Source organism: Haematobia irritans, chromosome 4 (assembly GCF_050003625.1).
Source record: "Haematobia irritans isolate KBUSLIRL chromosome 4, ASM5000362v1, whole genome shotgun sequence".
Classification (NCBI taxonomy): Eukaryota; Metazoa; Arthropoda; class Insecta; order Diptera; family Muscidae; genus Haematobia; species Haematobia irritans.
The window spans coordinates 173,670,044-173,685,108 of NC_134400.1; the positions used below are offsets into that span (position 1 = coordinate 173,670,044).

A 15,065-nucleotide genomic window follows, 5' to 3' on the forward strand; every position below is an offset into this window, starting at 1 on the left:
ATTTGTTGTAAACCTTTTACTTCAAAATTAGAACTGCTTATCTTCGTTTTTAAATACAATTTTATTTATTTATCATATAGGCAATTTTTTCTTCAATAAAATACATGTTTTATTAACAACATATATTAAATATATTTATTAAGAATCAACAGCATCGAAATATTAGATTATTATTCCACTATTTCCAATTTCCATGTAATGTTATCAACTGTAAAACGTAATTGTTTTGTTTCTTCTTGTACCTTTCACTTTTAATACGTTGCTGCATAACGATTTTGTCCACCTTTTACAATTTCAATGCCTACAAATATAAAAAAAAAAACATTTTTTCACAAAAGGCTATCGTCCTGAATGTTACCTGATGAATGAAGGGGTTGTTATTCTGTTGGTGTTTTCTTTCTTTGTACACCATCACGAATATTGATAGACTTATTGTTTGTTATTTATTTTTAATAATTTTCAAACAACGAACATTTTTCTCAATAATTTAAAATAACAAATATTTTATATATTTTATTTGTTATTTATTATCCCTCCCAACATTTCAATGTTCCATTTCATCCTCATCGCTACCACAGACTCGTAAGTGACACTGCAACAATCGCCAACTGCGATAGTATTTTGCCATCACTATTCGCATGAAAGTATTTTGCCATCACTATTGTTACAAGAGCCATTTTATATTTTGTGAAACATCAAGCGCAACTGGCTTATTATAATTTATTTCAATGAAAACGAAAAAAGTGCTGAAAACATAGTTGTTACGCTTAAAATTGTGAAAAGTAAATTGGTGAACAATTTTTGACTTTCCAGATGGAATAAAGTGTTAGTTTTTCAAATATTTTTCCAGAAACGCTGCCTCCATTGGGAATAAAAGTACTGACTGATAGACGTTACAACATTTAACTTACAACTTGTAACTCAACATCAATCTCTTATTAATGCATAAAAATGTGTTAAATGTGAAGTGATGGTCGTATATGTTATATTTATGAGAATTTATTAATGTTTCATAAAATTAATAAACATCTAAACAATCGTGTTTTACTTGACCACAATGATTCTTTTACAACTATCTTAAAATGGCCTTTGTCTGATTGTTTGAAGGGGCTCTTATTGGCGTCCTTCTAAATGTATCCAGAAGGGCTCCTAATAATTGCACTCATGCGATACTTTTTTGTAGTAACTTGGCGTGGTACAACTTCTCAATAGTGACGGCGCTTTTCCGAGGAGTTTTGGATATCGTATATGACTGTTTTCGACGTAGTGGGGATTCTCAGAAGCGCCCCCAAATTCAAAAAATGTTGGCAGGGATATTATTTTACTATATTATTTTTTATCGATTACAGGTAGACAAAAGAGATATAGGAAAATTTCCTATATTCTAACAAGTATATATCCTTAAGTTTTGAAAGGATTGAATACTTCTTAGTAAGAATGAACAAAAATATTTTTCTATGCCAAGTGTTATTCGTATGTATGATAAGCTTTCTATAATAAAGGAAGTCAGAATTACCATTTTTAAGAAATTTTACTAAATTTGAGGAAACTTGGTTTTAGTTCGGTTTTTGTTTATTTTTACGAATGCTTTGTTATCAGTGAATAAAATTTTCTTGTTCTGTAGTAAATTCTTATACCCAGCGTAAAATTCCATGAATTATTCTAGTTAATGAACCATTCCTAACTGCTTTCAGTTTAGGATTTTTTTACTGAAACAAGTAAATTTTATTATTTCACACAAAAAGTTAACTTAATGGAGATAACATGGCTAAACTAAGTAAAAAAAGTCATAAAATTATACATATTTGTTGCAGATTTCATTATAACTTGATGGGGAATATCCCAAAGCAAACTTTTAAAAAGTTTGTATTCCTTAAAATGGAGTATTAAAGAAAAGTAATCGTGAAAAAATTACGATTTTAGCGGCTAAACTCGAACTTAATACCCACCTTTAAGGTGAGTATTAAGTTCGAGTTTAGCCGCTAAAATCGCTAAAGTGAAAACTAAATCATTAAGAAAAATGCATGAAATTATACGTATTTGTCGCAAATTTTATTATAACTTGATGGGGAAAAGCCCAAAGCAAATTTTCACAAAGTTTATATTCCTTAAAATGGATTATTAAAGAAAAGTAATCGTGAAAAAATGACGTTTTTAGCGGCTAAAGTCGAACTTAATACCCACCTTTAGTTTCGAAGACACTTTTTTCTGGGTGTATGTTCGTGTTTCACAAGTGCAAAACAAAACTAACCAAACTATAACTTCTTATTGTTTGGTTAGTTTTCCAATAGGATTTCGTTAGTTCTTTGATAAAAGGTGTATTAGTCTATGTTCAATTACTTTCAATGGGGCTAACATAACCAAAACATAGACATTTTGGTCACTTTACTACAATAACTTAATCCAAAACACTTACCTCAACTACGCCCTTGCATTTTATAACCGGCTTGTATTTCTCCTTTTATCCCCAATCTGTTTTGTTATTTTTTAAAAGTAATTTCGCGTGTGTTTGTGTATAACCAGTGCTGCCGCTACTACTTCAATCGAAGTATTTTGCTTCATTTTCACAAAATTTACTTCGTCACTCCTTCTTCCAAAAATCTGCTTCACTTTTTGTTCTGCTTCAAATTTTAAAATTTTTCCTCATATACGATGAACATAGCGGTTTTAATCATTGAACATATGCAAACCCTATTTTTCATCGCTGGAATGGCAACCCTTTATTTTTGCTTTGTACAAGTGTCAATGCGTGAACTGTGAAATTATGAGTAAATAACGTGTGGATATGTGATGTGCAAGATGAATCGGTAAGTATGAGGGCTATATACAATTATGAACTTGATATGGACCAATTTTGTGTGATTGGGGATCGATTTATCTGAGGGCTATATATAACTATAGACCTATATGGACCTAGTTAGACATGGTTGTTAACGGCCATATAATAGCACAATGTACCAAATTTCAACTGACTCGGATGAAATTTGCTCCTCCAAGAGGCTCCAAAACCAAATCTCGGGATCGGTTTATATGGGGGCTATATATGATTATGAACTGATATGGACCACTTTTGGCATGGTTGTTAAATATCATATACTACCACCACGTAACAAATTTCAACCGAATCGGATGAATTTTGCATCTCCATAAGGCACCGGAGGTCAAATCTGGGGATCGGTTTATAAGGGAGCTATATATAATTATGGACTGATATGAACCAATTCCTGCATGGTTGTTGGATACAATATATTAACACCACGTACCAAATTTCAACCGAATCAGATGAATTTTGCTCTTCCAAGGGGCTCCGGAGATCAAATCTGGGGATCGGTTTATATGGGGGCTATATAAAATTATTAACCGATGTGGACCAATTTTTGCATAGTTGTTAGAGACCATATACCAAATTTCTATAATATTTCTAATATTTCGATGTGTTACAAACGGAATAACAAAGTTAATATACCCCCATCCTATTGTGGAGGGTATAATAAAATGAATTCTATTGCTTTGTTTTCAAAAATGAATGCTACTTCAATTTTATTCAATCTACTCCACTTTTTTCCAAAATCTACTTCACTCAATTTTTCACTAGCGGCAGCACTGTGTATAACACATATGTATGCGGAGTTCTGTACGAAAGAGTAGAGTTGCCGTTGGGAAACAAATTTTCCCGAAGAAATCCTAAAAGCTCCAACTATTTACACCTAAAATTACCAACCTATTTACTATTTACCCCCATTTTCATGAAGCTCCGTTAGTGTTCCGTTAGCTAACGAACTTTTAAACTGTACTATGGGCATACCTGTCATCTTGCCTACATATTCCACATGCCAGTTAGACTTTTAACTGCGGAAAATTTTTCAGTTAAAGTTAACCGGAGAGAAGATATTTGCAATTTACTGTCTGTTAACTGGCAGTTAAAGCCAAACGGAGCTACAAGAAAATGACCGTTAAAGGTATTAAGTTGGAGTTTAAGGTGGGTATTAAGTTCGAGTTTAGCCTTTAAATTCCACATTGGCCTGTCTGCCAGCCATATAGTTTGCCAACCATCTTAAAATTGCAAGATTCCATAATACGTTTTAGACAGGACCAATTGTTATCTGTATACCGGCTTACAGATAAAATATTGAGATACACGCACAAAAAAAGTGAATCCACCATGAAAAAATTTACATTTATTATAGAAAATTTTAAATAAAATATTTTACAAGTTTCAGAATGATAGAAATAAGTTCATAATCTTTGTCCAAATGAAGAAAAATTGTTAATTTAATTTGTTTATTTCAGTTGTTTAAGAAAACTTCATATTTTGAAGGAAAAGATTGGAGACAGACACAATTTAAAGAAAATTTACTCATTTTAGAAACTTCTTAAGTAAACTTCTCCCATTATAGAAAAATATGTACTATTTTAAATATAGTAAAATTGTGTATTTTTTCAGTTTTAGTTCACGTCATTAAAGTAAACAAAAAATAATTAAAATAAGAAACATTTTCTACTATTTGGCAAAATTTAACCAACACCAACTAATTTTGATCAACTAAAACAAAGTTGTCGGCTATAAAAATTTCGTTGACTTTTTTCTGAGGGTATGTTTGCTGACAATTTTTTTCGTTTTTTTGTAGCTATTTTTTCTGAGTGTTCTTTTGCCTTTTTTGATATTACGAACATTTCAATTTAATTTATCCCCATATACCCCAAAAAATTATTTTGATCTTATTCTCCATCAATTATCTGGATAATGGCAACACTGCATTAGAGTCTGTGTCGGCTTCATCAATTTGGTATGACTCTTTGTGCTTGGGAGTTTAACGTCACTTGGAAATCAGCGTTACTTTGGTTAATAGCTAAAAATTACGAAGTGATAGACTCTGTGCTACAAATAGTGTGGGTGCATCTTAAGGATATTCGAGTGCATTTCAAGTGCGCGTCTCGGTAATTGTGCTTTAAATAACAAGAACGACAAACACTTTTTTTGCAATATTGTAAGTGAATGGGTGTTTTGTTATTGGTCTTGCACATATTATTAAACAAACAACACGAGGAAGCTTTTTATTTGCGGGAAAACGTGAGTGTTATTTATTTCTTTAAGAATAAGAAGACACACAGTGATGCAATGTCAATGTATAACCGAAATAATTATATTTTTGACACATGAAATCTATTCAGATGTTAAAACTCGAATTAACGACATTTTTGGGCTTTGTGTGAATATATTATAAGATTGTTCCTCTAATTTGTGGAATTTCCTTTTCGAAATATGTACTCAATATGAGTATTTGAAAACGTGCACTTTTTTATAAATATCGGATAACTTCCGTGCTCACTGTGTGTTTACTTCTCTTTGTATGGTGTGTGTGAATGTGTGCATTGCCAATAAGTGTGTTCATTGCAAACCCTTTACCCGATAAATTGTAAAAAGTAAGAGCAAGAGAGCGAATGAAATGCTTTAAATGTTACAGGTAGTTGCCAGATGATTTTATTTTATGGAACAAGCAGAACATTTTGTGTGGTAATGAAATTTTGGTTATGTTTTTTGGCAAAAAAAAAAAAATGAAGTGAGCTTTCGTATGTAAGGGTATGTACTATGTTCGGTTTTCGAGTTGAAAACCACTATTTTCGCGATTACTTTTTCTTAAATAACCAAAATTATAAATGAAAACAAACTTATTCCTGTAAAGTCTTGTCCAAATCTAGAGGAACAACAAACTACGCATCAATTGAGTTAATTTGTCTGCTTTATATTGAACTGTTTTGATAAAGTAACCACGAAAATTTCAACGCGAAAAGCGAACATAGTACTTACCTTAATAGAGAACAGGTTATTTTTTAAAGTTTTTTTTCTATTATTTTCAATATAGTGGATGATTCCACCTTTCCCCTTTTTTTGCTGGGTGTAATTTGAAGTGAATCGGTGATATCACAAACATAGACCATAAACGCTTTATACTCTTAATCGATTTCACTCTCTTAATATGGAATGAATCTCTTCATATATTGCTGTCTTTTGTCTGTATCAGCTCTTGCATTTGAGAATCCCTATATTTCTGAGTAGTGTAGCATTTATTTTGCGCTTTTAAGTACTCGCTCGTTTTATATTTATTTTAAAACAATTGATTTGCCATTGTTGCACTAGTATGCGTAGATTATAGTTGCAGAATATTAAAAAGACTGTGTATCTATGAATATGGGAGACATACAAAAACCAAAATACATTACGTTGCCACACATTGTCGCGCGCGCCAAACAAACAACAAACACTGCACAATTCAGCTGGTCTACGACTACCTCTGTTGTCTATACGCGGTAGAAATAACGGATAAAAACGGAGGTGGACCACAAATAAGATTTTTTATGATTATTTTCTAGAACGGTGTCGACTAGACACGCGAGCTTGTTCCGCTATAGTGTGTATTGGATGTATCTGTGTATGGGTTTGTGTACGGTTGTGCGTTAAAAATCAAAGCAATTTCGATAATTCAAAAGAAATCAAATAAATTGTCAGTTGTTATTGAACTTTAATTGTTGAAATTGCCATACAGCCTCTACGGCCTGACGACCTCCACAAATATTGGCTGGCTAAATTTTCGTAGTAGTGAATAGAAATAAGATTTGTTTGTATGTGGTTAAACACTCTTACAAGCATTTTATACTTATGCTAATTACATTTATAAACAAATTGAAAAAGGAATATCCTAACAAAATGTCCAAAGAACAAACTAGTATGGATGTGGATGATAATAACGATGGTATGTACAGAAATTTAATTATTTTACATGAATTTTGTGAATGTTTGAGTGAGGATGAAAAGAACTGCCATCACCGTTGTTTTCTAAAAATGCCACAAAAAGGATTCGTCCTCATTGTGTATTTGGCGCCAAAGAGATAGAGAGGGAGATATGCATTAGAGTACAATGAGAACAACAATCTTTTTTCTCTTCATGTATCTCTCTTAAAACTATCTACCATTGTCAAGTGCCAGTCATGGCGTCAGTGAGAGTGCCTTGTCTCGTCCTCCATTGTCCGCATGTGGACGGTAGATTGTCGTAAAATAAGCGTGTATTGTTCGATTTGAGTATTGCTCGATTGAGGGTTTAACATTTCTCTTTGTTTTTGTAAGATGGAATTTCTTATCTATTCGACTTATGAAGGTTGCCAACCTTTTGTAAATGTGAGTTTTTCGGTTACGCTACAATGAATTATATTGTGATAAGACATGTCAGCGGTTGGTTCTAGGATGGATGTTTTGCCTCATTTGTGGTGTTTTTGTCTCATAACAGGTTCAAAGGTGTTACCATTGAAGTCATCGTCATCAGTCTTCGTTACAAAAAATGCCTTTTTACTTATATACGTATTGGGCATTATCAGCCCATTGATTATTTTTCCAATCGGGAAAAACAAATAATGAGTCTAATAGCATCGACTATCTATGGAAATTATAATAATATTTAAATAATTATTTTTATTAAGGGATGTGTATGTATTCCATCCTGTATACACACATGTCTGTTAGAAACTTAACTGCAAAGAATTGCAGTTAAGTTTCTAAGTTCGAGTTTAGCCGCTAAAAACGTCATTTTTTCACGATTACTTTTCTTTATTAATCCATTTTAAGGAATACAAACTTTGTGAAAATTTGCTTTGGGCTTTTCCCCATCAAGTTATAATAAAATTTGCAACAAATATGTATAATTTCATGCATTTTTCTTACTGATTTAGTTTTCACTTTAGCCATTTTAGCGGCTAAACTCGAACTTAATACTCACCTTAAACTCGAACTTAATACCCACCTTAATCCGTTTACAGTAAAACTTCTCGAAGACCAAAATATGCACCTTTACAAATCTCGACTTATGTTGGTTTTATCAAAAGTTCACAAATATGCATCTCAAAACTGTATTGAAGCAGCTTAGAAAATGTACTTTATTTTAAATCAAAAGGTACTATATTCATTTTGATGAATGCATTTTCCTTCTTGCATATGAAAGACATTTCCCATGATAAATTGATAGTATGTCAGACATGGTCATTGGGGTATTTCGTGAAATAAAGTTGTGATTCGGAAATTCCTCAAGTGAGCCAATACGCCTCTAGAGTATAACGTGTATAATACATAAAATTGGAACGAATTACTGTTTGGTTCTTTACATTGTACCAAAAACGTATTAATAGTTTATTCCTTTAACTCCCATTGGAGCATACAATAGCCGTTTTCAATCTCACAATAGCCGTTTTCAATCTCACTTGGCTTCGATCTATGTGTCTAAGTTGATCCCAGTTTAATCTGATAGATCCCATTTCGACTTGGTTTGATCGTCTCCATGTTTTTCTACGTCTTCCAACTCTACTTCCTTCTTGACTGAATGTATTCCATCACGGCGAAGAACAGATCAATCCACTGCCATTTACGCTTCCGAGTTTGGCGTAGGAGCTCTTCATTCTTTATTACGCGTGGTCAAAATATACGTAGAATTCGACGGAGGCAGCGATTATTGAAAACTTGTAATTATTTCGTGACGTCGCCACCACGCCGTACTCCAGATTTAATTAATCTGAGTTTTGTTCGAAGACTTAGGTTATTGTTGTGCCAAATTGGCAGAATTTGTCTACTTAAAAACTTAGTAATACTAAATTTCATGAAGTTTGGAGACAATGTCTTATTGATAACTTAGGTTTATGTGGCAGCCCATTATTTCAGGCTCACTTAGACTATGCTGCCCGATTCGATGTTTAACTCAGTGACAAGGGACCTCTTTTTTATAGAGTTCTAACGGCGTTTCACATTGTTGTGAAACCACTTAGAGAAGCTTTGAAGCACTGCAGAATTACTGAGAGGGGAAAACAAAACGCTGAAACACTTTTTTGGTGTTCGGTCGAAGCAGAGATCCAAACCACGGCCATTTGTATGCAAGGCGGGCATGCTAACCATTGTACTACAGTGGCTTCCAATTATTGATACCTTGGAAAAGCACATTAAATGGAACTATGACCATTCAAGGCTAAGCCGGTTTTAGGTGTTCACTAATACACCATTTCCTATTCGATTTGAGAGAAATGCTGCAATTGACTGTAAGGATAAATTGATTTTGACCAGCGTTCATTTTTTAATTTATGAACTTAAAGAAGGTTGAAAAAGGTACCAAATATGTCGTGGGGTACCTCGACATAGCATAAGGAAATGTACTAAAGTGTACATTTTATCAACCCTGTTTCATCTTGACATTTTCACACCGATTCACGTTTTATCCATATTAGGTATAGCTCTTCTTTATTAGTTTCTTGCTTTTTTATTACATTGATTTACAATGTTTTGAGATATCGACCATATGCAGTACCGGCATTTAGAGCATATAGGCGCAAATGCAGTAGCTACAAATATTAACATATGTAAATTTTGGTAAAGAGAACTTAACCACTCTCGTTGACTGTTGTATACAACGTCATTAAGTTTTGTTTTGCGAGAACAATACACTTTCTCGAAAAAGAGAGAGTGTATTGTAAAGAGCGCCATAAAATGGTTATGCGCACCGTATAAAATTTTTCTCCAGTGAAAAAATGTTATCCGAAACTGTCAAAAAAGTTAAGAGTTTGCGAACGACCAAAGGTGAATCTTATATATACGGGAGTCACCCTTAGCATGGGTTCAATACCAGGTGAGACTGAACACCAAAAATTTTCGGTAATGCTGCTTGCATTTCTGGTTGTATAAAAGCTTCTCTTTGAGCTTACACCGTACTGTGAAACCCCGTTCGGACTCGACTATAAGAAGGAGATCCAGAATCGGGCAGCAGTCATTAATAAGAGAGAATTGCATCACAATGAAATGAATTGTCTAAATGCGCCTATCATATTGGGCTGCCACTATACCTAACCAAAGCCTAAATATACATATGTGGGAGCTGTATTGAAATATGTACCGATATCACTGAAAAATGTACCCCTACCCTTAGAAAAAAAGTCAACGAAAATTCCTATGGCTAGTTTAAATATATTTTAATTCAGGGAAATTAGGTGATTTTATTTTCAATTTTGCCAAATGTGAGAAAGTTAATATAATTTTTTTGCTTTAATGAAATGAAATAATGATGAAAGTACACGTTTTATACAAATGAAGTACACAATTTTACTAAATTCAAAATTCGTATAAAGTAGTTCAAAACAATTTTTTTTTAATAAGAGTACGTTTTGAATAAATTGTTTTCATAATTTTCTAAAATGAGTAAATTTTGTAAAATTATATCTGTGTTGAAATTCTTAGAGCGCTAAAGACATTTAAAAAATGTTGACTCAATTTTCTTTCCTTTAAAATATGAAATTTTCGTAAACTACAAAAAATAACACCTTTGGTTTCAAACATTTTTCTCAATTTGAGTGGTATTGATTCCGAGCCAAAGAAGCGGAGAACTAAATTAAGGATACAATTATGACACAATTCTCTTTTAAATTTGAGATTTGTGTACCTGTTCTAGTATGGGAAACAAATTTTATTTTATTCGGTTTTCTTTATGTGCTATCAAAGCGTTTAAAAAACGTGCTAACGACAAATGAAATTTCCAAATTCAGACCGGACTTCAAGTAGAAACTATGCAAGTAAAAATTCTTTAAAATAAAGTGTTGAAAAACTCTTCATAATTTTAAATGCTTTTTTTTGCATAAAAGTCAACAAATTTAAAATCAATTATGAAGAATTTTTCAGAATTGTTGTTGACATTAATCTAACAAAATTTTCTTTCATGTAAACATGCCCATTATTAAGTCGAATCATTTAACTGTAAGGACTAAATGACTTCATTGAAAATTTTATGGATTTTGGGATACGAACGTTATATCTTCTATATTAGGGAAAATTCGCGTTCGAATTTAAAGGACACGAAATCTTTGGCCTAACGACAATATTTTTTCAGTGTAATGGCGTTTAAGTTCTTTAGGTTACGCTTCTATCGCAATTAAAAAAATCAAGATAGACATGAATAAAATTAAAATTGGATCAAATACTTTTAATTCGATGGTCAATTGAATGGAGCCGAATAGACAAATTTGTACCGTATTTCCTTAAAATAGTCCCAAGTTTGTTTCACCCGAATTAGCGTTAGTTTTGGTACACTTGAGTTAAAAATAAACTGAATACGTTTCCTTTTTCTCAGATTTTTCTGATGTGTATGCCAACACAAATTCCATTGAGAGGTAATTAATTGGTACCCCATGTTCAGGATACTGATTAGTTATGCTCGTAACAATCAAAACCCTGCACAGTATTGGTTTTAACGATAGCATGTCTATCTCCTCAGTCATTGACTTATCTTGGGATGTGTATTTCTTAGTACAATTCTTGGAAAACAATAAAAGATTGTTTAGAAGTAAGTTAATGGCGTTTCGGGTCTACTCATTTAAAAAAAAAAAATCCCTCCTACGGTGTGGTTGCATTATAAAAAAAACCCTCTTGCATTTTTACCATCTTCTACCTGTCGCTTTCCTGAATGCGAGGGCTAAGAACCCTTTTTGTCTTTTCGCTTAAAAAGTTCTTGGGTTTTATGTTAAGAGAATTGAAGCATATTGTGGAATGTGTATGAGTGAGAGCGATGTCAAGAGAATGAGTGTATGAAAGAGAAACAATTGTTGCACTCTTTTTGTTGAATGTTTGTATGTGTGTGTTCTGTAGAGAGAATGAGAGTTTCGTGTTTTTCGTTTGCCTATATTATTTTTTTGTAATAAAAACTTGTACTCGTAGATTGTGTGATGCCAGTTCGATCTGCTAATCCGATACGCGCAAAAAGTTTGATACGCGACAATTTGGAGAAACAAGCCAGTACATTAAATTCATTACACTCCAGAATGCCAAACATTAAAGTGTTTTCGGGTACATCGCATCCGGATCTGGCCCAAAGGATTGTCGACCGTTTGGGTATCGATTTGGGCAAGGTGGTCACCAAAAAATTTAGCAATTTGGAAACATGGTAAGTATTTACGTATTTTCGCCTCTTCCTCCCCAGTGCCAAAAACTACCAATAAGAACAATGTTTGATTTGTACAAAGAAAATAAAATAAAACACAAGAAGTGAGGAAAAAGAATATCGACCAACGACAACAACGAAAAAAGCAAAGTGAAATAAAAAAAAAAAAAACAAAAACCCGAACAATTAACCACTGTGCATAACAAAATAACTAAAAACAACTTATGAAACAATTATGCCGTTAAGAAAAACTGTAACCTACTCCCATCGGAGGAAAAATAAAAAATGGGGCGTCTGGTCAACGCTTTAGAAAACGAAAAGCACGTGAATAATTTTGCTTTTTCGTTTCGGAGAAAATATATGCGATAGTTGTTGGTATTGTGTATACCATTCCATAAAATGCCAAAAAGGAAATACATTAAGCGTGTGTAGTCCTTAGTATGGGCTTTGTGTGAGTGAATTATTTTTACAGTGGCAATGATACCAAACGGTAGAAATGTGCTTCTTTGCTTATTCTGTGCCAGCAATTTCCAACCTACATATATCCATCAAAATTTCCTGTATTAATGTTTTCATCTAGTCAACAACAATAATATAACTATGGCGACCATGACAACATTGTCAAGGATGTCTATTGCCCTTGCCCCTTAACAGAAACAACTCTGAACACGACCCTGAATGTCGATTAAATCCACTTGAAGTTTTGTTTGTGTCATAAAGGAGGTTGACCAAGAAAAACGTTGCTGTGTTAATGGTAGTAAAACGTTGGTTGTCATAAGGCTTAAAATATTGATTTCATTCATAATAAAAAGTTTTTTTAGAACCTTCTCCCTAATGACTGTACCTACTTTTCACACGCGACATTATTTTGTCAATTTTCTTTCTGACATCAACAAAGAAATACTTATTCGCATTCTTAACAACAACAATAACAGCAGCAGTATTGTCAACTACTACAAACAGTGGGGAGACTTGCCATATACATGAACACTCATACATTTAGACAAAACATATGATTGATTTAATATCTAATTCAGTTAGTCTGGTATAAAGCAGCGTAACACATGGTTGCCAGATATTCTTTGTGTGAAAATACCCGAAAAAAAAATCTAAAAACCTTTATCGAATTTTACCAATGGAAAAATTGTGATTGGCCATTTTTGAAGAACTTACAGTCTGTACGGCGCATTACTCTCCAAAATGCCCCAGGCGCAAAAGTCGACTTAAAGGTTGGGTTACATATTATGCGTTAATCCGTGCGTTGATTTTTTTCCAGTTTGAACCTCCAACAAAACTGCTGCTTTCAAAGAGGAAATGCAACTCTTCAATCACCTGACGCATGGTATGTAACTCAACCTTAAATCTACTATAGTACAAGTTGTCCGATTAGTCCAATTTTTGGCCAGCGTATAGACTTCGATTCTAAACACAAAATGTGAAGACCACTTTCCACTTTGGTTCGCGTTAGCCCACTTTAGAATCTGTCCATAGAAGAAAGTCGCAAACCCCGGTCGAAGGCCCGCCACCTTCACTCCAATTTTCATGGGTAGATATCTCGAAAACTACACTCTTCCGACAAAATTTTGACTTAATATTTTCTCTTTAAAATGTATTTTTACCAAAAAAACGCAAAAATTTCATTGATTTCATGAAAAATTGCTGCCAGAATTAACAAAAGAGCCCTGCTGAAAATACCGATTTTCAACTAAATTGTGTTGTAGTCTATATATATAATAAATTCCTATATAACCACTTTAGTTGATCGGTTCATAATTATTTATTAACTCGTCCATATAAACCGATCAAGAACTGAAGAGATTTTATAGGTATTTATTCTGTCTTTTTTATCTAACATTCGGTCTGGCCAAACTTTCGGCCGTATCTGCTTGTGTTTGTTCACAAACTAATCAATATGGAATGGGTTATCATCGCAGAAAACTAATTTCGGTGACTGGCTACTTTCGTGCAAGTGAAGCAACCCCTTGCCTCTTTCCCGTCTAAATCTTTGGTCATCGGTGAGCTGTTACTATTTGGAATTTCAACAAATTTGGAAGTTGTTCTTAAGGCACAACTTTAAAAGGACTTCCAAAAATGTTCTCCCAAAGATGTTCTTTATTTTAACTGCACAGGAAGTTCATTTGAGTCAATTTTTTATAACTCGCTTTTTTTCGTATTTTTAATGGGAAATTTAAAATTTTATTGTTTCAAATGGGTTAAAAGCATATCAAAAATTAATAAAATAGTACAAATTATTTAAATTTTGCCGAAAAAAAAGGCTAAATCTTTTCTAAAAAAATTGCGAATTTTTGAAAATATTTAATGTCAAACGTTCCAGACAACCGTTAAATGCATTAAAAATCATAACAAATTTTAAAAATTATTTATTCGTCAAAATATCACAAAATTTCTTTATTCACATCCAAATCACTGGATTCGCATCACACCTTAGGAAGTGATGCGAATTCAGTGCAACGGCTGTTGAAATGGTGGACATCCGTCCTATGACAAGCCCATGTTAAAATCATCGCTTCTGTGCCAATTTTGCACCACTTCCGGATCCAAAAAGGACATTTTCACTACTTTTTTGGCGACGCTTTTTTTTGCAGGGAATGGCATTAGTAGTGTAAGCGCAAGTAATTCGCAGCCATTTCCTACTTCTTGTAAATGTGTCCCATATATGAAGAAAAATCGCCCAATGTGGCAACGTCATCAGCAAAGCATAGGAGAGACAGATAAGAGACGAAGCGTACGAACACACTACCTTGTACATACGTTTGTATTTACTATTAATTAAATTAGCATATCGACTAAAAATATTTTGATGCTTTCAATGCTCCAACTTAAGATGTAGTCGAGTCGCAATAAAGACAAATCTATGTAAAGTCTAAAAAGTGTGAAAAAATAAAGTGTTATTGAGCAAAACTGTGGTATTGTATAAAATATATATGTATATACACAATGCTTTTGCTTGCCCCCATTTCTCCCTAGTTGTCATTGGGTTTCGCTTTCAATGGACGGAAATCATGTGGTTTAATAAATATCGACAGCTAAATAAAACTCCTTTGCGAATGACAAGAACTGTAGCAGTATTTAGAATAGAAAGGAAAATTA

At 33.2% G+C, this 15,065-nt stretch overlaps 1 protein-coding gene across 5 annotated transcripts in view; it reads left to right on the plus strand.

Moving 5' to 3' along the window:
* The first annotated feature begins 4,836 nt into the window (after window positions 1-4,836).
* Prps (phosphoribosyl pyrophosphate synthetase) overlaps window positions 4,837-15,065 on the plus strand; it is a 69,952-nt gene continuing 59,723 nt past the window's right edge. For 2 of the 5 annotated variants that reach the window (XM_075308294.1, XM_075308296.1), the window contains exons 1-2: window positions 4,837-5,071; window positions 11,732-11,957. In XM_075308294.1, the coding sequence (XP_075164409.1) occupies window positions 11,740-11,957 (218 nt within the window). In that variant the 5' untranslated portion in view covers window positions 4,837-5,071; window positions 11,732-11,739. Of the gene's footprint in view, window positions 5,072-6,282; window positions 6,753-11,731; window positions 11,958-15,065 lie in introns of those variants that run through there. The other 3 variants (XM_075308292.1, XM_075308293.1, XM_075308291.1) reach the window with 3 other exon arrangements.